The 25,647-nt window shown below is 36.9% G+C and overlaps 1 protein-coding gene across 1 annotated transcript in view; it reads left to right on the top strand.

The window, feature by feature from the left end:
* ARFGEF1 (ADP ribosylation factor guanine nucleotide exchange factor 1) overlaps nt 1-25,647 on the top strand; it is a 171,509-nt gene that overhangs the window by 124,247 nt on the left and 21,615 nt on the right. Inside the window, exons 30-36 of the mRNA XM_044004861.1 lie at nt 4,091-4,220; nt 5,348-5,483; nt 5,565-5,703; nt 9,415-9,487; nt 13,663-13,795; nt 17,901-18,040; nt 19,740-19,908. Coding sequence (XP_043860796.1) covers nt 4,091-4,220; nt 5,348-5,483; nt 5,565-5,703; nt 9,415-9,487; nt 13,663-13,795; nt 17,901-18,040; nt 19,740-19,908 — 920 coding nt within the window. The remainder of the gene's footprint in view (nt 1-4,090; nt 4,221-5,347; nt 5,484-5,564; nt 5,704-9,414; nt 9,488-13,662; nt 13,796-17,900; nt 18,041-19,739; nt 19,909-25,647) is intronic.

The following is a 25,647-nucleotide window of genomic DNA, read 5'->3' as shown; positions in this document are numbered from 1 at the left end:
GGATGACTCTGAAAAGTACATTAGATTTGGTAATGAATATTTTTAGTCAAGTGTTAAAGTGAGTAGAGAATGGGAAGTAAGAAAGTAGAGGCAATGAGGACAGGTGTTTTGTTTTTTTCTAGGAATCTGGCTTTGAAAGGGGTTAGAGAGATAGGACTATAGCTGGAGAGGATGGAGGAGAGAAGTGGAATTTGAACAGTCTAGTTACATAAGGAAGAGAAAAAAAGAATTGTTAGCAGCAATGATGATCCATTCAAAATGAGATAACAAATTTATACTGGATCCAGGCAAGCATGGTTCTATGTCTTGTTTTAGAGGTACCTGGCAGCAAAAGAATGAAAGCTATGAGGCCAATGGTGGGAGGAAACCACATTTGAGATTCAGAAGGAGATATACCAGTGACGGGACAGGGAATCTAGGGTTTCCAAGTTAGCAGGAGCAGTGTAAAGTTGAACCAATTGACTATAGTGTCAAAATTTTGAAGATAGGAAGGTAAGGCCTGAGCTAGGATGATGGTCATGAGAAGGGGAGGAGTAGAGTAAACAGGGGCAACTAGATGGCCAAGTGTATAGAGCGCTGGGCCTGGAGTCAAGAAGATTCATCTTCTCAAATTCAGATCCGGCCTCAGGCATTTACTAGCTGTGTGATCCTGGACAAGTCACTTAACCCTGTTTGCCTCAGTTTCCTCATCTATAAAAGGAGCTGGAGAAGGAAATGGCAAATCACTCCAATATCTTTGCCAAGAAAACCCCAAATAGGGTCACAAAGAGTCACAAAGACACAACTAAAAAAAAAGCGACTTAACAACAAGAACAAGAATAAAGAGAGGTTGTGGTGAGAACAGAAAATACAGTTTTGAGAGGATAAGAAACCAGAAAAAGAGGGGAAAAATTAAGTTCTGGTCAGATATAGAAAGTTTAACTGTGGATAATAGAGGTGAAGTACTTATGAATCATGATGAGATCCAGGGAAGTGTTATCCCTATGTGTGGCTGAGATAGAGGGGAAATGTAGATCCTTATCATCAAGGAGGTTGATAATCTGAGAAGCGAGGATGTTTGAAGGGAAATGGACAAGTAAATTGAATTCTCATTTTATAACTGGGTTGGGATAGAAAGAATGTGAGCCAGATATTAAAGTCCTTAAGAAAGGAATGAGAATAGTCTAGGATTCATTAATTGCTGCCAGAATCTTGACATATAAAGTACTTTGTTTTGCATTTAATCCTCATTAAACCTGTCCCCTTCATATATTTTCCATATTCTTACATTCATTCTGCTTCAGAGTTGATTTGATTACAATTCCTCGAGCAAGAGCAAGTATGGCATAGAGTGAGGGGGGGGAGGGTAGAAGTCTGAGTTCCTGCCGGTTATGGATGACTGAGACTGGTCGATTATTTCCCTTCTAATCATCAACAAAGGCTGTCTGCCCCAGGGCCCAGTTCCTAACTTATAGTTGAATTTACTTTTCTTCTCCCAGTTCTCTGTATGTGTTTATATGTAAGGGCCATACTTGGCAGGGAAGATGACAAGAAAATCATGTAGGCCCTGGTCTTCACCTTTGGACCAGGTGGCTTGGTCAAGAGGGACAGAGATCAATGGCAAGATTGGAAGTGGTCTGCATCCCTGATCTCATGGACATTGTCTCCAAATATGCAGTCCATTTCACCCCTCTCATTCATTGGGGGGGACTTTTTTTTTTTAATTACTTCCCCGCCCCCAGGTACGCTCAGTTCCAGAAGACGCCGGTGCTGTAGCTGATTCAAAGGCACTGGGGCAAATTCTTCTGGCGGGTGTCTGGTGTGTTGGCCCGATTGCGGGGTCAGGCTTTATTCATGGCCCAGCACGGCCCCTTGAAATCTATCTATAGCTGGAGAAAACTCTCAGCCCGTATTTTTGTGTGTTTTTCTGCCCCAAGGGTTCTTTTATTGCTGTTTTTGGGGATATTGTATCAGGAGCCCTGTGAGTTTAATGTCTTTCCTCTGCCATCTTGGCTCTGCCTACCCCCCCCCCCCACACTCCATTCATTTTAACTGTTGTCCATATCTTCTCATAAATCCTCCACCTAAAATGCTTAGCACCTTCCTCTAGGTTCCTCAGTGTTATATGAATATCTTCATACTGCTTTCTTACAACTTGTCATTGGTGACTGCTGTGACCGATAAGATTATTGCATCTCTAGCTCTGGATAGAATGTTTCCCTTAATGAAACCTAAGTTTTCATTAGCTTTTTTTGTTGTTAATGTTAATGTATCCCACTGTTTTATTCCTGTTGAGCTTCCAGTCCACCAAAACCCCCAAATCTTTTTCAAATGAACTGCTTTCTAGTCATTTTTATTTATGGAAGTTGATTTTTGAACTCATGTTTGCAGTTTTCATAGAATTTATCTAAGGTATTAAGGTTTTAAAAAATCAACTTCACACGTACAAGATGAGGGTTGTATAATTAAATAGTACAGTTGTTTAGCTAAAGGATACACTGGTAGACTGCAGATTCATTTGGATCTATATAGTTTGTGATATGGCAGCTGAAAAAGCTAAAGCTCTCTTAGGTGACAGTAAGAAAGTTATAATGCACAAGACCAGGAAGGTGATAATCCCACCTGCTGTGGTGGTCAGATGCCATCAGGAGTGTATCGTGTTTAGTTCTTAGTGCTATATCCAGAGAAGAGCAACTAGGAGGCTGAAAGGCCCTTGAGATCATGCTTTATGAGTATCATTTGAATAAACTGAGAGTGTTGAGAGCACAATTGCTCTTTTTAAACACTTGAGGAGGGGGCAGCTAGGTGGCGCAGTGGATAAAGCATTGGCCCTGGATTCAGGAGGACCCAAGTTCAAAACCAGCCTCAGACACTTGACACTTACTAGCTCTGTGACCCTGGGCAAGTCACTTAATCTTCATTGCCCTGGGGGGGGGGGGGCGGGGGACACTTGAGGAACTGCCAGTTGGAAAGGGAGGAATAGACTCATACAACTTGGCCCAAGAGGTTAAAACTAAGTACAGTGTGTGAAAGTTGCAGAAACAAATTAGGCCCTATGTTAATTAACAGGGCTATCACAAAATAGAGTGGGCTGTGTTAGAAATGAGTGGATTTTCTCTCACTGGAGGTCTTTAGCAAAGCCTTCAAATGGACGTTGTTGTAAATAAATTTTAATTCTGATTTGGTTGGGCCAGATGGTCTCTGGTTTCTTCTAGCTCTTGAGATTTTGTAGCTGTTTTTTGAAGGAAGAGAGGGATTCTGTGAGCCAGAGATAAAAAAGAAATAGACTGCAGGCTGGGGAGACAGCCGGTACAGTGGCCCAGAGGCTAAAGATGAGTATCTTGTGTCAGGAACCAGAGACAAAGCCAGTTTGCCAGAGTGCAGGTGTGATGCTAGCAGCGCTCAGTGAAGCTGGAAAGATAGATTGGTGCTAGATTGTATGTGACTTTAAAAACTAAACAGAGGAGTTTATATTTTATCATAGTGCTTTAGGGAGTAGCATAGTGAAATCTGCATTTAAGGAAAATCATCTTGCTAGCCTTTTGTAGGATGGCCTGGAGTGGGGAGGGACTACAGGCAGGGAGACTTAATAGGAAGCTTTTGCAAATAATGTGGGAGAGAGGTAATGAGCCCAACTCATTTATTTTATAAATGAGGAAACCAAGACCCTAAGATGATAAGGAATTTACCTATCTGTGGTCATCTGGGTAGTGAGTAGAAGAAGAAGAATTTCAGCATAGATCTTCTGACTCAAAAACTGGCATTTTGTTTTGTTTGTTTTTTTCATTTTACATTACAATTATTTATGTCTGTTTGCCACATGCTAGATTTTAAGCTTCTTGAGGGCAGGGAGGGTCTCTCAAAATTTTCTTCACTTATGTAAACAAAAGTATCTTTAAAGCTTTCCCATTTCTTCCAGATGACTCCTTTTCAAGAAATAATTTACTTTGCATTTTCAATTTATTTCATAAATTGTGAATATGTGCCTAATTAAAACATATTATATTTTATATTTTCAGTTGTTTTGGAAGGTATAAACATTTTAGTAGTTGAGAAGCCTCTGATATAGAATATCAGTTTGCTAAATAGCTCCCGTTTTTGTGCTTTTTAGAGGTCTGACAGTAATGTTTGAAATAATGAAAACATATGGCCACACTTACGAAAAACATTGGTGGCAGGATTTATTTAGAATTGTCTTCAGGATCTTTGACAATATGAAACTACCAGAACAACAAACCGAGGTAAGAGAACAAGAGAGAAGTTTTCATTGGGACCACAGTTAAGAAGCAGCTCTTCATTTTTCTGCAAACACATTTCCATGGGATGCATCTAACAGTTTTACATAAAAATAAGCCTCAGGAACTACTTCAAGGGCAAGATAGTGTGATAGTGTATCTTTATAAATCAGAATGTTATTTGTGGGCTAGAACTGTGTGAATTAATTGCTTCGGTTTAGTTTCATTACACAGCTATTGTTGGCTTACCTCTCTGTTTTTCATTCAAATATGTCAATGTATCTGTAAAAGAAGCATACTGTGTTTCTCTTTAGCTTCAAGTAGTTCCTTATTCTTAAGTGAGTAAAGAACACCAACAAATTCTTATAGCAGTTTTCTTTTAAATAAATTATTTCGTAAGCTGTATGGTTCTGTCATGCTTGTTGGGAATTTTGGAAAGATAGTTGTGTCTTTTGTTCTTTTCACTTACGTAATTGTACTTGAGTATAAACATAAAGGCCACATTTTTGTAAAATGTAAAAATAGTATTTTTCTAGCATTTTATCAAAATAAAGAAATTGCTTCCCATTGGCCAGTAGTATATTCTCTTTATCTTTTCTCAGTGATTCCAAGTAACCCTAAAAAGTAAAGGGCAGTTTTATTTCATTCAGAAGCAGTTTACAGTTACCTTTTCTTCTCACATGAGTTAGATAAATTTATGTTTCATCCCTTCTCATTTCCTACCCTGTAACTTACCTTCCTGTGTTCTGGGACCATAGTCACTATTTAAGATTATTTGAATGGTCATTTTATATATGCTGAAATTAGATAAAGTTAAACTCTTGTAATCAGTGAAAAAGACAATATATGAATTAATGTATTTTATCCATAGAATAAAAGTGATATTCTCATAGTCAGTGAAAAGAAGTAGATGACATAATCTGTTTTAGCCACAGAATATTTAACATTTTTATTTATAAAGTATATAAATAGTGCTGGTAAGAAAAGGTAAATGAGAATAGTCAGGAGCCCAGGGGTGGGACCTTTGATAACGTTATATTTAAAAAGAAAAATGTGTTTAAATTTTTTTTAATTTTAACAATTCATACTCTTGGTATGAAATTCATTTGTCTTTTTATTCTTTTTACTGCCAGAAAGCTGAATGGATGACAACTACTTGCAATCATGCACTTTATGCAATCTGTGACGTATTCACCCAATATTTAGAAGTACTAAGTGATGTCCTTTTGGATGACATATTTGCACAGCTGTACTGGTGTGTGCAGCAAGGTAGATTTGCACCAGACTTTATTAATGCAGAAATGTTGCGATGGTGCTTTCAAATAAATAAATGACTGTTTTCTTTTCTAGACAATGAACAGTTAGCACGGTCTGGTACAAACTGTTTAGAAAATGTCGTCATTCTGAACGGCGAGAAATTTACCCTAGAAATTTGGGATAAAACTTGCAGCTGTACACTGGATATCTTCAAAACCACAATCCCACATGCGTAAGAGACTTTGTACAGTTTCAGATATATATGTGCATCTTTAATGCTGAGCATTGATTTTTATTATATTTAATGATTTATTTTTAAGGAATGTCTACACCTATGCTTTAGAACCCCATAATAAAATGCTGCATCTTCTGAGCAGCAACTTGTATAAATATTATAAATATAAAAATACATCATAAATTCATATCCTATAAAAAACAAGGGTTTTTTTACTGTTCTGTAGTATTCTATAAACAACCATTACAAAATCCCTGTAAGGAATCTTACCTTAAAAATTTGTGCTTAAACTCAGTTTAGTACTTATTTGTGGAAAGATTGAGATACACAGAGGCCAAATGACAGTCACTTTCCATATTTCTAGTTACAGAATTAGAATTTAAATTTTCTGACTCAGTAGTTCTGGGAGTTGCTGTCTTCTTCCCAGAGAACTTTATTTCACATCTTTATTTTTATAAATTAATGGGTAGGGGCAGCAAAGTTCTCTGGGAAGAAGACAGCAGAGGGGCAGCTAGGTGGTGCATTGGATAAAGCATCGGCCCTGGATTCAGGAGTACCTGAGTTCAAATCCAGCCTTAGACACTTAACACTTACTAGCTGTATGACCCTGGGCAAGTCACTTAACATCCATTGCCCTGCCAAAAAAAAAAAAGAAGAAGAAGAGAAAAGAAAGAAAAAGAAGGAGGCAGAAAAGGGTAATTAAGTATTGGACAAAAGGCAACAGCTTTTAAAAGCACCCATCTTTCTAGTAATTTTACATATAGTGATTTGAGGAGTAATTTTAAATTATTCCTTTTTAGTGATTATATAAAAAACCAAAGTTTTTCACTCATCATGTTTCTCCCACATTTTCATTCTAAGGCAATTTTTTTAAAGTCTGAAATAACATTTACCAATTACTTTTTTTAGTTTTATTATATTAGATAATAAGGACCAGCAAAATGGTAGTATTTTCTCAACCTTACTTGTATGACAATTTTTTATATAAAGACAAGAACTTTTGCAAAAAGAAATAATTTTTGAAAGCAAGTATTAAGCAGAATATATTAATACTGAAAATTGATCCCTCTTTTTGGCACTTTGGTATAATAAAAAGAACAATAGAGGGGCAACTAGGTGGCACAGTGGATAAAGCACCGGCCCTGGATTCAGGAGGACCTGAGTTCAAATGTGGCCTCAGACACTTGACACTTACTAGCTGTGTGACCTTGGGCAAGTCACTCAACCCTCATTGCCCCACCAAAAAAAAAAAAATAGAAAGAACAATAAAATAAGTTCTAGTTGTAGCTCTTCCACTAACTAGTTCTGTGACTTTGGGAAATTCATTTAATTTTTCTGGGCTCTAGTTTCCTCATCTGTAAAACTGCATTGTATGTTGCTTAAAGCCCTTTCCACTTATACAATGTATAATTTTGTGATTTCTATCCATTATTTTCAGTGTACTAGTAAGGTCAGTGTCAAAAATTACTCCAAAAATATTCTACATGTGTACTGTTACACACAGTTTATATGTGTTCATTATGATGGATATAGCATCAAGTTTGTCTTTTGACAGTCATTCTTTGGAAGTCATATGACAAAAATTAGCTATGGTATTAAGTGCTAGAATCAGAACCACATCAAGGATATATTTTTTTTTAATATCAGCCCTGATGAAAGATTGTAATGTGTATGACTTTTACTTTTTTCCTATAATAATTTATTTCTTTTAAATTTATTTTGCACATTTTAAGTTATTCAACTTTATCAGAATGATGGATCTACATTATTACTTATTAGTTATTTCTTTTATTCGTGGTAGAGCTAAAACATTAAGCTTAATTAAAGCTGCTTTTTTATACTTTAGAAAACATAAGCAGTATTGGTTAGGGGGCTTTCCCTACTTCAGTTTTCTAATGAAGTATATCTGGAGTAATATCTCCAATATGTGCAATTGGATACCTTCCCAGAAACAAGATTTTTTAAAATTTTGAGTTCCTATTTCTCTCCCTGAAGCTCCTCCTCCCCCACTCATTGAGGAGAAGGCAAGCATTAAACCAATTATACTTGTGAAGTCATGCAAACTTTTCAATATTAGTCATGTTGTTGTTATTGTTGTTGTTTTCTAAAAAAAAAAAACAACAACAAAAAAGTAAATGGAAAAACTATGTTTCAACCTATACTCAGAGTTCACCAGTTCTTTCTCTGGATATACATAGCATTTTTGTTTTTGTGAGTCCTTTGAAATTATCTTGGATCATTGTATCAGTTAAAGTAGCTAAGTCTTTCATATTTTATTTTCCTTATTACTGTTACTGTATAGATTGCTCTGATTCTGCTCACTTCACTTTGCATCAGCTCATATAAGTATTTCCATATTTTTTCTGAAACCATCCTTTTTGTCATTTCTTACAGCAAAATATAATTTCATTACAGTCATATAATAGTTTGTTCAGCTCTTACCCAATTGATGCTCTCAATTTCCAATTCTTTGCCACTACAAAAAGAGCTGCTGTAAATATTTTTTTGTATATGTAGATCCATTTCCTTTTTCTTTGATCTCTTTGGAATACAGACCTAGTAGTGGTATTTCTGGGTCAAGAGATATGTGCAATTCTATAGCCCATTGGACATAATTTCAGATTGTTCTTCAGAATGGTTTATAGCTCCACCAACAGTGCATTAATGTACCTGAGTTGTTTTAATATTCCTTTCTCTAATCAAAAGTGATTTAGATCATTTTTTCATTGAGAGCTTTGATTTTTCCATATGAAAACTGCCTGTTCATATATGAATATTTGTCAATTGGGGAATGATGCTTATTTTTATAAATCTGGCTCAGTTCCGTATGTGTTTGAGAAGTGAGGCCTTTATCAGAGAAACTTGTAAAAAATAATTTTCCCAGATTTTTAGTTTCCTTCTAATTTTAGCTGCATTGGCTTTGTTTGTGTAAAACCTTTATTAATTTCATATACTCAAAATCATCTATTTTACCTCCTATCTCTTGTTTGGTCATAAAGTCTCTCCTTATACATAGGTCTGACAGGTAAATTTTTCCATTCTTCCCTAATTTGCTTATGCTATCCCCCTTTATATCTAAATCATATACTTATTTTGACCTTATCTTTGAGATACAATATGAGAGTTGGGACTATGCAGAAAAAAAGATTTGATTAACTTTGTTTTGGTAGCCCCTTTAACAAGAGACCCCCGACAAAGGAAGTAAAATCATCTATTTAAATCCCTTTGTTAAATCCCTAAGGATGAGCCTAGCTAAATTCAGAAGGGCTCATTACCATGTTGGTTTCCGGGCAGTGCATTTTCTTTTGGCCACCACAATTTTGGAAGAACAAATTCTGAGTTGAAGAGAAATTATAGTTTGTGTTAGTGGAGGAAGTATTCCATACAGAATAAACTACAGATCATTGAAGTGTTAAATAATACTTGGATTAGTTTAAAAGTTTACCTTCTGTTTGAGGGAAATTTCTTCTGTTGTGTAAAGTTGATGTCAACATTACATGTTAAATAAAATGATGTTTAATTGGTTTTTAGAAATGTGTTTTGAAGGATTACCAGCTAGTTACTTGCTTTAAAATGTCTAACAATAGTATGACTAGTAAGGATTAATTATCATTTTTAAAAGAAAAGCCTTAGGGCTTTTATTTGCCTATCTCAAAACCTATATGACATGTCATGTGCCATGTTGTATATATTTCTGGTATTTTGAAGGCTCCTGACTTGGCGGCCGACTAGTGGAGAAACTGCTCCAGCATCTCCATCTGCTATGAGTGAAAAACAGTTGGTAAGTGTTATAGCATAAAATACAAGTATCAGTTATGCTTTTTTAACTTCACTCTATGCCTGATCATAGCTTTATTTTACATTCTTGGTTGCTCCCTCAAAGTGCAAAGCCATTCTGTGTCCTCGTTCTCTTTTGTCGTTAGACTGTCTGATTACAGCTGTATCTGCTTCAGTGTCCCTTGTACTCACCTTCCATCTCTGTTTTTCTTTATTGTTCATTCTTTTCTTTCATCAGAAGTACTAGCCTCTTGTAGATAATTTTTATTCTTTTCTCTACAAACCACCCCCCCCACCCCCACCCCGCTCCTGTGTCTGTTCTGGTTGGAAACTAAAAGGCCTCTTCTTCATTGCTGAACATTTCTGTGGTGTGATCAGGGCCAGGGCCAGGCAGGATCCCTGCCTTCAGAACTGTTCCAGGAGGCTGGTTGTCAACATTGTGTGGTAGAAGAAACATTAGCATGAGAGAGCCTGTGTTTTAATCCTGATTCTACTATTTAACCTTTGTAACCTTGAACAAATCATTCCCTTTCTGAACCTCAGTTTTCTCATTTGTAAAGTCAATGTAAGGACCCTTCCAGCTCTGAGTTCTCTAATTCAGTTAGCCAGTGGAGCATAAGGATATGTAAAGGTATATATTCAAATAGTTATTACCAAAAACAAACGGAGAAAAAAAAGAACCAAACAACCCCCCTCTCTTTTTTTGCAGGTTAGTGAGGGTTAAGTGACTTGCCCAGAGTCACACAGCTAGTAAGTGTCAAGTGACTGAGGCTGTGATTTGAACTTAGGTCCTGAATCCAGGGCCATGCTTTATCCATTGCATCACCTAGCTGCCCTCTTCCCGCTCATTTAAGAAAAAAATATTTTATGTAAGAATCAAATTCTTAACTACAGTAATATGAGAATATAAATCTTTGTTTATCTTAATTGATGTTAATTTCTCCTTTGAAAATACTTTTAGGGGCAGCAAACACCTGATACTAGCTATGTGACCTTGGGCAAGTCACTTAACCCTCATTGCCCCACAAAGAAAGAAAATACTTTTAAAATCAAGAAATCAGTTATCACTTATTAAGTACCTACTATGCACTTATTAACATTAGGCTGCTAGGTTGCACTCTAGATAGAGTATTGGACTTTGGGTGTTCAAGTCAGGCCAAAAACACAAACTGTGTGACACTGTGTAAGTCACTTAACATCTCTGGGCCTCGTGGTGATGATAATAATAGCATCTACTTCCCAGGGCTGTAGTAGGAAAAAAAGAGATAATATTTATAAAGCCCTTTGTAAACCTTAAAGTGTTATATAAGTGCTACTTATTGTCATTGTCTTTATTTTTAATTACTATCATTATTACAATGCCAGGCACCATATCAAGCACTAGAAATAGGAATACAAAGAATAAAACAATACCTGTTTGGGTTAGATTAATAAGCCTAGTCATTTCTGATTCTAAAATATAGAAATTTATAGGTGTATAGAGAGATACGAAATACTTATTTCATTTTATCATTGTTCCTACCTGGGTGTTCCAAAATTTACACTGTAATTGGAAAAGGTAGATTGTCAACCATTACTGTAAATTATCTACCTAAGCCTTCAATCTACAAGCTTTAGTAAGCTCCTACTATGGGAGAGGCACTGTGCTAGCTTCTGGGGATCTGACTGCAAAGAATGAGATAAACCCTATTTGGATTAGGTAAATTAACCTAAACATGCCTGATTATATAGTTCTAAAATAATAGACATGTATGAGCGTAGAGATACGGCATACTTTTTCATTTTATATTGGTTGTTTCAGTAAGAATGTTCCAGAATTTAAGCTTTCATCCAAAAGGTAAAGTTTCCGACCATTAAACTGCCAGCCTAGTTATTCAGCTCTTCGTCAGTCAACATGTATTTTATTAACCTTCTACTATGTGTCAAGCACTGTGCTAGCAAGCAATATAAGAATGAAAAGTCCTTACTTTCAAGGAGTTTATATTCTATTGGGGATAAACAACATGGCCACATATAAGTTTAAGAATGGTGTGCGAGGGGCAGCTAGGTGGCACAGTGGATAGAGCACCGGCCCTGGATTCAGGAGGACCTGAGTTCAAATCCGGCCTCAGACACTTAACACTAAGCTGTGTGACCCTGGGCAAGTCACTTAACCCCAATTGCCTCACCAAGAAAAAAAAAAAGAATGGTGTGTAGTTGAATCAGTCATTGAATGAGTCACCCTGCCTCTTTTAAAATAACTAACAAAATGCTGTAGTCCTAGTATCTTTGTTGAATGAGAACATCTCTTTAATCAAACAATCAAGAGCAAAGTAGTAAGAGCAAACAACCTGATTGATCCAATTTGGAAAGAATGCAAAACTTCCAGCCATTGGATGAAAGGAAATGAAATGGTGGCTATCCAGAAAGTATATTGGGATTCACCGAAAAGACTCAGTCATTCCTTATGGGTTTTGGATGAAAGAACAAGTCATCTTTGAACTTGGCCCCCAAGTGCCTGGCCAGCTCAGTGATAAAATTCATTGCCTCTGAAAGAGAAACAATTAGGGGAGAGGAAAGAGAGAGGAGAATCCATTTCTTCATCCCTCTTCAGGCTGCCCTCTGAATTTTCTCATAGCCTTATCTACTCTACCAGTTGCCTGCCTTCCTCTCCATCCTGTGCCCATCCTCTTTAACTTCCTTTTTTTTTTTTTTTTGGTTGTCTTCCCCCATTAGAATTAAACCTGGGGCACGGGCTGTCTTTTTTTTCTGCTTGTATTTGTGTCCCCAGGGCTTAGCACAGGGCTTGACCTACAGTAATCACTTAACAGTGGATGTGAATTAACTTGAAAAATGAGAAGTGGTGCTCTTTTCCAAATGCCAAGATCTTCAGATTTAGTATCGGACTTTTTTTTCTGGCCAGGACTCTCTGACTTGGCCTCAAGAATCTTCCATCTCTCTGGTCATAGCGGACCCAGCCCAGCTGGTGAGCCATGATGTGACGACTTACAAAACTGCCCCTTCCCTGCCACTCCTACTTACAGAGGAGAGGTTTGTCATTATTATTTATTTTAGGAAAGAAAGGCCCATCACAGCCTTGTGCATCCATTTTATAAGTAATTCTTTACCAGTTAATTTGTTTGATTTTTTTTTCTCATTTGACACTTGTAAATCAAAAACTCAGCTGTTTAATATTAAGGGCCTGATTTTAATCATTATCATCATTTATAAAGTGCTTTAAGGTTTGCAAAATGCTTTGACATATATTATCTCATTTACCCTCGTAACAGCCCTAGGAGGTAGGTGCTATTATTATCCTCATTTTTAGATGGGTAAATTGAAGCAGACAGGCTAAGTAGGTGATTTCCCCGAAGTCACACAACTAATAAGGGTATGAGGCTGGATTTGAGCTCAGATCTTTCTGACTCAAGACCCAGCACTGTATCTACTTCACCACCTGGCTCCCTCATATAGGCCCTTTCCTTCCTTTTCTGGCATATTAATCATGTTACTACTTGTTGAAACCATCAGAGGAAAAAATGAGTCATTTTGCTAAATTTTAGTGCTTCTGATGGAAATCAAAGTGAAAATAAAATCAAAAATAAAGAAGCTTTTGTACCAAGAGAAATTGAACAGGAAGTTTGTTAAAAGGGCTTGAGAAACAATTGTCCCAAGAAATAATTAAATTTGGTTCAATTTAGTTCTACATTCCTATTAATACTAATCATTCATGTGGAAGATAATCTAAAAACTGGTGCAGATTTGGCTTTAGAGTGGGTTGGGGTTTTTTTGAGCATTCGCTTCACCTTTGTAGTTACTTTGTTTTATAGCTTTATTGGTGTTAGAAGTATCACCTGTTACCTCAGCACAGAGCAAATGATGGTTCAAGAAAGGCCAAATAAGCTGTGTATTAGTAATAAGAAAAGAGACCATAGACAGGAATATTTTCTGTGGGTGGTCTGTATCAGGTTGGCTATTTTTTAAAAGTCGCTTTCTCAATAGACATAGAACTGACACTTGTGTTATCCTAGGCTAGGATCAGAATGGGGCTTGGAAACATAACAGATAGGTTAATGCTAGAAAGCCATAAGAGCAATGAAGGAACTCCTCCACCACAGATTTGATAGGCCTCTTACTAAAAGTCCTCTTGTCTGTGAATGTCATTTCAGTGCCCTTGAATGTACTTTTTATTTTATTTAGGATACAATATCACAGAAATCGGTAGATATACATGACTCTCTCCAGCCGAGATCTGCAGACAACAGATTTCAGACACAGTCCCCTGTGGGGTCTGTTGTGAATGAGGAAGTCAACAAAACAAAGCTGTCAGCAAGTAAGTTATTATTAATTTTTTTTTTCGGGGAAATGAGGGTTAAGTGCCTTCCCCAGGGTCCCATACCTAGTTAAGTGTCATGTGTCTGAGGCTGGATTTGAACTCAGGTCCTCCTGAATCCAGGGCCGATGGTTTATCCACTGCACCAACTAGGTGCCCCAAGTAAGTTATTTCTTAAATTTAAAAGTGTCATCTTCTCACATGTAATAGTTAATAAAGAGTATGGGTTAAGAAAGTAAAATTTTTCTAAAATAGAATAAAATTTTATGCGTTTATTTTTATCGATGGTTATAATTGATATGCTGCATAATATGAAATTTTAGTACTGTTCACCCAAATTTGCAAAAATCTGTTGAATTGTTAGAGACAACATGACAGAGTAGATGGAACTCTGGACCTGGAATTAGGAATTCCTAAATTCAAAGCTCATCTCAGATACTTATTAGCTAGGTGACCCTGGACAAGTCAGTCAACAGCTTTGTGCCTCAGTTTTCTCATCTGTAAAATGAAGGGGTTGTACTAGATGGCCCCTAAAGTTCCTTCCAGCTCCAAGATTATGATCTTATGAATTGCTACAGCATACGAAGTATGCTAAGCAACATGAGAAATAAGAATTTTGTAAAATATTTTATGATTTAACACCCAGAACTGAACACAATGTTCGGCATATTGTCTGACCAGGGCCAAATATAACAGGAATATTATCCCCTAATCTAAACCCTGCATTTTTCTTCATAAAGCCTAAGATCTCATTAGCTTTTTGCCTGCCATGGCCCATTATTAATTTCTATTAAATTTATAGTCCACTAACACCCCCCTCCCCATCTTTTTCAAGTGAACTACTACTTCTAGGTGAGTCTTCCCCCATCTTCTACTAGCAAAGATGATTTTTTTAAAATAAGATGTAAAATTTTATATTTATTCCTATTACATTCATCTCAGTTTTTCCAACCTTTCATCATCTTTTTGGTTCCTGGTGTGTTCATATCCCATATAATTTTATGGCACATTATCAAATCTGAGTGCTAATCCATACATGCCAAGAGAAGTCCTGTTCTCTGTTCTACTCCCCCCTTGACTGAGTCAAATTTTGTTTCTCTAAGTGTTCTTCAACATGAAATCCACTGTCACATAACCTCTTTCCCTTATTCCCAAACTCCTTTTGATTTGTCTGTGTCTCTGACACTTCTTCAGTCTTTTTGTTGTTGTTGTTTTTTGTTTTGGTTTTGTGGGGCAATGGGGGTTAAGTGACTTGCCCAGGGTCACACAGCTAGTCAATGTCAAGTGTCTGAGGCCGGATTTGAACCCAGGTACTCCTGAATCCAGGGCCGGTGCTTTATCCACTGCGCCACCTAGCTGCCCCACCTCTTCAGTCTTTAGATTGGTAGCAGGGTATTCTCACTTGGTAAAACCCATACTGTGCCCCTTAGGGAAAATATTGACCTGAGATATTTGTCAAGTGGCATAGGGATACTTATTTCCTTAGTTTTGTTTTAGACCCTTCAAACATATCTTTAACCCTCACTGTGTTTTTTTAAATAACAAACATTTTTATTTATAGTTTTGAGTTCCAATTTTTATCCCTCCCTCTCCTCCCACCTCACTGAGGTGGCAAACAATCAAATATGGGCCATACATGTGTAATTATGTAAACCATTACCACATTAGTCATTCTGTGAGAAAAACTTGAATAAAATAAAAAAAAGAAAGTGAAAAATAGCATGCTTCAGTCTGTGTTCTATCAATATCACTTCTTTCTATGGAGGTGAGTAGTATGTTTCATCAATAGTCCTTTGAGATTGTCTTGGATCATTGTATTACTGAGAATAGTTAAGTCATTCACAGTTCTTCATCCAGCAGTATTGCTGTCTCTGTGCATAACGTTCTCTTGGTTTTGCTCACTTCACTGTACATCAGTTCGTATAAGTCTTTACAGGCCTTTCTGAAGTCATCCTGCTTGTCATTTCTTATAGCACAATAATATTCCCTCACCATCATATACCACAGCTTGTTTAGCCATTTCTCAGTTAATGGGCATTCCTCTGATTTCCAATTCTTAGCCACCACAAAAGGAGTTGCTTTAAGTATTTTTGTACAAATAGGTCTTTTTCTCTTTTGGGGGATGTCTTTGGGATATAAACCTAGCAGTGGTATTGCTGGATCAAAGGGTATGCACAGTTCCGTAGCCCTTCGGGCATAGTTCCAAATTGATTTCCAGATTGGTTGGATCTTTTCACAACTCCACCAACAATGGGTTAGCATCCCAGTTTTCCCACATCCCCTCCAATATCCAATATTTTCCATTTTTGCTATATTTGCCACTCTGTTAGATCCTCACTATTTTTAATAGGCTTTGACAGGGGGCAGCTAGGTGGCACAGTGGATGAAGCACCAGCCCTGGATTCAGGAAGACCTGAGTTAAAATCCAGCCTCAGACACTTGACACTTACTAGCTGTGTGACCCTGGGCAAGTCACTTAACCCTCATTGCCCCTCCCCTCCCAAAAATAGGCTTTGACAATTAAATTACCCACATACCATCTTAAAACTTCGGGGACTGGAATACTATTTTCTTTCACTAAGGAACCTCTCATTTTAATCACTATGTCCTTCTTTCTCTGCCTACCCTGGAGAATCTCTCTTTTGTTGGTATTTCTTTCAGAAAGGCAAAGCTCAGGAAATTACTGACACAGAAGATTCAATAGACCCATATGTGTGGCCTGATATGTATTAAAAGCCTACATTTGAGAGACAGCATGACACAGTGGGCAGAGGAGTGTACTTGCAGTGAGAGAGCCTGAATCTTAGCTTTTCCACTTAATACCTGTGTGATTGTGGGCAATTCCCTTAAACTCTTGGCCATTGTGGAAGGAGGACAGTCTGATATCTTTCCCTGTCCACCTATCTTTTCCCTCCAGGCCCCGTACTTTTCTGATTTGTGGAAACCAGGGCACTTTTCTTCCCGTTCATGTTTCATAATGGTGGGAAAGGCTCACTCCCAAGCAAAAGTTGACAAATGACTAGGAGCTTCTGAGTTGGGAGTAGGTGCTTCAAGCATACATGGTAATCCAGGCTAAGTGGATACTTTTCTCCATTGACATTTATAGTTCATATATATGTTTCTCCTCCCCTCATGAAAGGGAAAAGGAATCTATTCTTATGTGCTTTTGTCCTCCACTGTTTATGGGTGATGGGTGGCAGGCAGCAAGGGCATCTTTGGCCAAGCTGACAGTGCCTTCCTGCTCCCTCTCCCTACACCTCCCATAGAAACTGATTTGAAGGTATGTTTAATGCCCCTTTCCCTAAATGGTTTGTGTTGTTCCTGGCATAAAATTCATTAGTTATAGTTACTGAAAATAAAGATTGAGAAATCTCTAGTATGGAGCATTCTTCTATACCAATTTTACCCTTTTTTGTAGTATAACTTTTTGTTACCAAGAACTGGAAGGTATGTTCTGTAGTACAATGCTTTAAAAGACCTATGATCTTATTATGTAAGTAAATCCTCCACCAGTATAAATAGTGCGTGTTTTAGTAGATAATTCTGCAAGTTGCTTAGTGCAAAAAAAATTCATCACTTGGACGCTATTTTTCATGATGATTGTTCTTCAGTTTAACTAAACTGATCCTCAAGAAAGAGTTTGCACTCAGCTAACAACTTTTGAAAGTCTAAGGACACCTCATTATGTATGATGAGACAGCTGAGTGGGATTTTAGAGATTTTTTTTTAAATACTGATAATAGACTTCATATAATATAGTCTATTAAAGACTTTAGTTACTTGATCATGTCATACATTTTCAATTGGACTGTCTTCTATGATAAACTTTGTAAAATGATAATATATTTGGGTTTGGTCTACCTAGTCCTTCAGTCTCTTCTGTCCCACTTTAATAAATAATATGCAGTTTTTCTGTACTAGTTAGTACCATAGTATATCGATACATAGTGCAGCATTCAGTGGTGACCCTTTGTGGTACCAGGATGAGGCTGAATATTTTCTTCATTATTCCATGGCTATATTTTCTTATGTCATAAAATTTTTCTTGTATTTTTGTACTATGAAAATAATTTTTTCTGTGTGGGTCATGGGTTTTCCCTTACAGAATTTCCAGAACAGAAATTGTTTGCTGCCCTATTGATTAAGTGTGTTGTACAGCTAGAACTCATCCAAACTATAGACAACATCGTGTTTTTCCCAGCAACTAGTAAAAAGGAAGATGCAGAAAACCTTGCAGCAGCACAGGTAACTGGAAGTATGAAAGCTTTCATCTTTACCTCCTTGCTGATATTTGGAAGAGTTTTTAATCTAGCTTTATGATGTTGATATGTAAGGTTTTTTTGCTCAACAAGTATTTATTAAGCACTTATTACTATGTGGCGAGCACTGCACTAAGTGCTGAGGAAACAACAACAGAAAAGCCAGAAATGCCACAGCTGTGAAGGAGCTCATGGTCTCATGGGGAGAGAGTATGGAAATGACTGTGTGGTATGAAATATATATAGGAGATGAGGGGTGATCTCAGAAAGAAGGAAAGAGCTGGGAAAACCTTCTGCAGAAAAGTGGAATTTGAACTGAATCTTAGAAATTATGATCAGCTATACAGATTATTCCAGATCTTTGGAGCTCACCTGTCCTTCCTCCCCGCTTCTTCCCTACTTCCCTGGTACTGCTGAGGGCACCACTGGAATCATCCCAGTCACCATGGCTTACAATCCAGTGTCATTCTCACCTCCTCACTTGTACTTGCCTCACATATCCAGTCTGTTGTCAACTGTTCTCATTTCTACCTTCAAATCATCTCTTTCTCTTTGCTTCCACAACCAGTACACAGTATACAGGTCCTTGTCACCTCTCAATCTGTGCTACTGCACTAGCCTTCTGGTTGGTCTCCAGGCCTCAAGTTTCTCCCCACTCCAATCTCCACTCAGCTGCCAAAGTGATTGTCCTAAGGCACAGATGTCACCCTCCCTCCCTAATTCATACATTCCAATGGCTACCTAAATACTGCCAAGATAAACAGAAAATGTTCTGTTTTGCATTTAAAGCTCTTCATAGCCTTGGATTTTTTTTGCCTTTCTAGTCATCTTAACTCTTTATTCCCCTTCATATAGTCTGTGATGCACCTACACTGGCCTGATTGTCCTTCCATCCCTGCAGTGCTCTCCTTTCTCACCTCTGATTCTTTGTTTCTTAGGCTTCCTGGTAGACCTAAAGTTAGACAGACAGACAGACAGACAGACACACACACACACACACACACACACACACACCCTATGCTAATGCCTTTGCTCTAAGATTATCTCCTATTTACACTATTTATATCTTGTATGTATATAGATATTTGTATGTCATCTGTATTTTTGCTTTTCTTTCTCCAGTACTTAATAGTACCTAACACATAAGAAGTGCTTAATAAATGCTTGTTGACTGAGTTTATATATGTATATACACACATATGTACGCACTAATATATATGACTTTAGTTAATTTTTAACAAACTAAAATTTCTGTTTTAATGTTTAATTTCTTATAGGTTAATTTCTTATTTTTTAATTAGTAATCAAAGAAGCTATTAAATTAATTTAAATTCTTCCCAGATAGCTTTGATAGGTTCTAGGGATATTAAAACATATCATGTAGTTGTGTAAAGTAATTGCTTCTCTTCTATCAGTGTAAATCTTTTATATATATATATCCCAGGATGTTGTGTGTTTGGGGAAAGGGAGCCAAAAAACTAATGACAGGACCTTCTTCAGAGGATATGTTTCTTGAAAGTGAAATTTACAAAGCAATAAAAGTGGTGTACATTTTTAATCACTGAAATTATTGATGAATATTTTCTATACGCTGGAAGATAGTGAAAACAGTATGTACTGAAGAATGAGTTTGAAATTTACTGATGAATTTTTTTTGTTTTTGTTATTGTTTTGGTCTTTGAAAGAGAGATGCAGTGGACTTTGATGTTAGAGTTGATACTCAAGACCAAGGAATGTACCGCTTTTTAACCTCACAACAACTTTTTAAGTTACTGGACTGTTTGTTAGAATCCCATAGATTTGCCAAGGCATTTAATTCAAACAATGAACAGAGGACTGCTCTCTGGAAAGCAGGTAGGTTCTTGAAGTTTTCTTACAATGATTTTGAAAGATCATGTCATTATTTCTTATATTCACTTCCATATAGATTTTAATATGTCCTGTATGCTTCTCTGGCATTGGCTGAAGCCCCAGAAAAGGAAAGAATGCTTTTTTTCCCCTTTTGATCCCTTAAACAGGTTTGTAAGTGTGTTATTGTGCTGTATTGCTGTCAGTGCTTTGTTATATTTCATATAATGAAAAACCTCTTCAAAAAGAAACTTTTATACTAATAAATTCAGCTGACAGTTCGTTTTCTCATCTGTTCATGCTATGAGCACTGGATGTTGAGACAGAGACCTTAGGTTCACATTCTTTATTTGCCAATTACTGTGTGATCCCCTTGGACAAATCACTTAATCTCTCTGGACTTCACATTCCTCATATGTAAAATGAGGGAATGCACTTCAAGGTCCCTTTGGACTCTAAACTTGTTATCCTACAACTAGCCAACATACCTTACTTATTTACGGGAATTTGACTATATAATAGGCTCAGAGATACCCACTGTAAGCTCCTTAAAAACAGGATTATTCTGTCATTTTGTCCTATGGCCTTGTGACATTCTGTGATGAATCAGTTATTTCTAAAAATGCTTTCCAAATAGAGATTTTACCTTTTTTTAAAAGTAAGAAGGTCATTTACTAAATCTTACTTCATGAAAGCTTGTTTTTTGAGTGATACAAGAAATTCATTCTTTAGAGATTCTTTTAAAATACCACATTTTGTTTCCCTCAGGTTTAGCTTTATACACCATCTCAAATGCTTCTCAGATGCACAAATGACCCAAACTTGATCATCACAGCTACTGCACTAGACAGAATCAGAATCCATTCGTCAGACAATCATCAAACATTTAGTAATGGCCTTTTATATACAAGACACTGGACTTAGCACTGAAGATAGGAATACAAAGAAGATGAATCAGTGCCTAGACTAAAGCTTACATTCTATGGGAGAAGATCACACACACACACACACACACACACACACACACACACACACACCCATATTCACATACAAGTATATACAGAATAAATACAAAATAAACATAAAATTAGTACAATCAGGTACTACATAGTTGAGAGAATCAGGAAAGGCTTCATGTGCTGAGTCTTAAAGGAAGTGAATGATTTAGGGAGGCACAAGTAAGGAGGGAGTGCATTCAGGCCAGGGGTAACAGCAAAGGCACAGAAATAGGAGATAGAAAGTGATATGTGTGACAAACTTTAAGAAGGCCAGTCCCTTCTAGTTTGCAGAGGGATAGAATGAAGTATAATAAGGCTTCTAAAGATAAGTTCAAGCAAGTTGTGAAGGGCTTTAAAAGCCAAACATGCTTTATCCTAGAAGCAGTAGAGAGCCATTGAACTTTGATTATCAGTGGGATAATCTGTACTTAAGGAAAATTACTTTGACTACCCTGTGTAGAATTGACTAAAGAAGGCAGGGGGACCAATTAAAAAGCTATTGCAGTAATTTAGAACTAGGGTGATAAGGGCCTAAACTAAGGTGTTAATTGAGGGAGTAGAGAAAGGGGGTTGAATATACTAAGTTGTGGAGATAGAAATGGGTGGGTTTCCAGGGGCTGGAAATGTTGAGTTTGAGGTGTCTCTGGCACATCCACTTTGAAATATGTGATAGGCAACTGGTGATAGAGGACAGGAGCTCAGGAGAAAGACTGAAGCTGGATATATAGGTCTGAATCATTTGCACAGACGTGATAATTAAACATGAGAGGTGATAATATGGTCAGTGACAAAAAGTGTAGGAGAGAGAGAAGAAATCTCAACTGAGATCCATGGAGAACACCAACATTTAGAGGTGGTGAGATGTATGATGAACCAACAAAGGAGACTAAAAAGAATCAGTAAGACTGTTTGGAGAGTCAAGAGAGATTAGTATTCACCAAAACTGAGAGAGGAGTGTCCAGAAGAGAAATATTCAAGAGGCAAGTGTAATCAGTGATGTTAAAGGAAGCACTGAGGTCAGTATGGATGAGAACTGAGAAAACACCATCGGATTTGGCAATTTAAAAATCATTGGTAACATGAGAGAAAGAAAACAATGGGTATGGACAATCATTAGCTCATTGACAGAAGAACTTAAGATTTGTTTTTGGTTTCTCCTTTATCATTTTTTGCCTCAGATTACTCTATTATCCCCTTTTAGTTTTAGAAAGCCATTCTTTTGATAGTGTTTCACTGTGTATAAAGACCTACTATAACATTATGTATTTATACAGGCAAAATAATATCATATGTGTTAAGTTTGTTAACCTAGTTTGAACATATAAACCTGTTAAAATTCAAACAAAACATATTTTCAGAATATTTTTTTTTAAATCATTGGTGGGGCAGCTAGGTGGTACAGTGGATAGAGCACCGGCCCTGGATTCAGAAGGACCCGAGTTCAAATCCGGCCTCAGACACTGAACAATTACTAGCTGTGTGACCCTGGGCAAGTCACTTAACCCCAATTGCCTCACCAAAAAAACAAAAACAACCAAAAAAAATCATTGGTAATATTAGAAATAAAAGTTTCGTTTTTTAAAAAGTTTAAGAAGTAGGTGGCACAGTGGATAAAGCACCGGCCTTAGATTCAGAAGGACCTGAGTTCAAATCTGACTTCAGACACTTGATACTTAACTGGCTGTGTGACCCTGGGCAAGTCGCTTAACCCTCATTACCCCACACCCCCCCCAAAAAAATAATACTGTATACAAAATAACAGCAATATTGTAAGATGATCTGCTGTGAATGACTTATTTTCAGCAATGCAATGATCCAAAAAAACTCTGAAGGACTTAGGAAAAATGCAGTCCATCTACAGAGAAAGAACTGATGGTACCTGAATACATATGGAAGTATATTTTGTTATTGTTGTTATTAGTACCCTTTTCTAAAGTTTTTTGTCTGCTATGTTTTGCACAACTGCACATATATAACTTTTATTGAATTGCTTGAGTGCTTAAAGGGGGAATAGGAAGGAAGGATGAGAATTTGGAATACAAAGTTTTGAAAATCCAGAAAAAAAGTGAAAGGAGTGAATAAGGGAAGAAGTGGAAGTAAGGCATATAGACAGGAGTTTCTAGGAGTTTAAGAAAGGAAGGAGAGATAGGATGATAGCCTGATTAGATAAAGATCTTGATAAGCTAAAATTGTGAACTGGAGCTAATAAGATTAAATTTAATAGGAACAAAAGTAAAGTTCAAATAGGTTCCAAAAAATCTATGAATCCAGGATGAGGGAATATGTGGCATAGCAATAATTCCTGGGGTGGAGGGGGGGGGGTGTGAAAAAAAAACTTCAGGCCTTTGTTGACTTGATTATAAAAACCAGCTCCATGATCTGATTGCCAAAAATATTAATGTGATCTTAGACTGCATTAATACAGATCATTTAATCTGTGAAGCATTCAAACAAATTAAGAGATGTTTAGCCCAGAGAAAATATAGGAATGCTGATTGTCATCTAGAAAAAGAATTAGATTTACTATGTAGTAGCTGCAGAGGGTTTGAGCTAGCAAGCTCCAAGAAGGAAGAACTTTGTCATGGAGTAGTGAGAATAGGGGATATATGAGTTCTTGGTCACTAAAACATGTTTAAGGTGAGGTTAGATAAATCGTCAAATACATCGTAGATAGGATTTGTGATTCAAGGATGCTTTGGTTTGGATGATTGCTAATATCCCTTCCAATTCTAAGATTCTTTGATTCAAATGTTATGTAGAGAAGGGAAAAGTTTTGGCCTTCTGCCTTAGTTAAGTTTTTATTGAGTTGCCTACATTATATTCTCAACAGGAGTTAGGAAGACAATAGTAGTTCAGTGACCCATTATTTCCCAAACTTATTACTGATTTTCTCCCCTCTAATGCCATCTATGCCGTTAACCTCAATTACAGAAATAATTGGTAGGATTTTAACACTTCTGTAGAAAGGAGAACAACAGTAAAATATTTCATATTTTACAGCCTATTTGCAAGACTCTAAAAGTCGCCAGCAAATACAGTGTTGTGTGACATTGCCCACCTAATACATTTAAAATAGAATTACAACCTAGCGGTAGCACAGTAAACAAAGTACCAGCCCTGGATTCAGGAGGACCTGAGTTCAAATCCGGCCTCAGATACTTGACACTTACTAGCTGTGTGACCTTGGGGCAAGTCACTTAACCCTCATTGCCCTGCCAAAAAAAATAGAATTATTCTCCACCACAGACCCACGCTGTAGCTTGCTCAGTCCCTACATATGTGGTTCTGGTTGTCTGTATGACCCTGTGGCTCAGCTGTGTCCTTGTGGAACCAACTGTCTTCAGAAGAACATTTTTCCTACATACCTGCTGCAGAACATATTAACAACTTTAGATAAAGAGGAGATTACATTTGTTGAGAGTTCTTGAAGGCACATATCATAAATTGCTCAAGGGAAGATGAAGTACCAGACAATGACCAGCCTTGAGCATGGGACAGCTTAAAAATTGAATTCCTATCATAGTAGCAAATTTTCATTTCCTGAATTTAATTTATATGAATTCAAAAGTAATTCTCTTTTATTTAATCCTTTAAGGAACAAATTTCATGCATTATATCAAAAGAAGATAGAGTTTTCAACTTACAGGAATCTATGCGTTCATCTCTGGATACTCCTTCCGGCTGTACAGATGACAGCCCATCCTTACATTCTTGTCCTATGTGACTTTCGTTCATGTACTCCCCATAACTTTTTCATTGGAGGTCCACTAAATGTGCAGAGGTCCTTAACTGTTGATATCTAAATATTATATGGTACCAGAAGAGTATGTAGACTGTCTATCAATTATCCCTCACCATATGACAGGCCTTCCTCCTCCATTTGTGCATCTTGTTTGACATCATTATGCCACTTTAAAAAATTATTTAGAATTTTATTTTCCCAAATTACATGTAAATACAGATTTTGACATCAATTTTTTTTAATCTTTGTGTTCCAAATTCTCTTCCTCCCTCCCTGCCCCCCCCCCCCAAGAAGTCAAACAATTCAATAAAAGCTATGCATGAGCAATCATGCAAAACATTTCCACATTAGCCAGGTTGTGAAATAAAACAGACAAAAACAAAACTTCAGATAAAGGAACTAACCAAAAAAAAATCTGTATTCAGAAACCATCAGTTCATAAGACCTTCAGAGTTGTCTTGGATCATTGCATTGCTGAAAATAACCAAGTCATTCACAGCAGATCATCTTGCAGTATTGCTGTTATTTTGTATACAGTACATTTCATGTTGTATCAGCTCATGCAGTTTTTCTGATAGCATCCTGCTCAGCATTTTTTTAAATAGTAAACTACATTTATATAGTACTTTAAAGAGAGATTTCCTTACAATAAACCCATGAGGTTGATTCTTGTAACAACAACATTTATGTTGTACCTTATACCTGACAAAGAATTTTCTTCACAGTAGCCCAGCAAAATAAGTACCATATGTTTTATCATCATCAATCAATCCTCAACATCATCAATCCATCATTGGATCAATCTTCATCATTATTTTCATCCTCTTACATTAATCTTGCCTCTGCTTCAAAATTTTTTCAGTTACTATTGTTAACTGTTTCCCTCTATCCTACTCCTTTCCCTATATTTACTCAATTTTCTATCTTCTTTCACCCTATCCCTCCTCAAAAGTGTTTTACTTCTGACTGCCCCCTCCCCAATCTGCCCTCCCTTCTTTCATCTCT

Source organism: Dromiciops gliroides, chromosome 1 (assembly GCF_019393635.1).
Source record: "Dromiciops gliroides isolate mDroGli1 chromosome 1, mDroGli1.pri, whole genome shotgun sequence".
NCBI lineage: Eukaryota > Metazoa > Chordata > Mammalia > Microbiotheria > Microbiotheriidae > Dromiciops > Dromiciops gliroides.
Note: the sequence above shows the minus strand (reverse complement) of the source record. Positions and strands in the feature narration are given on the sequence as shown.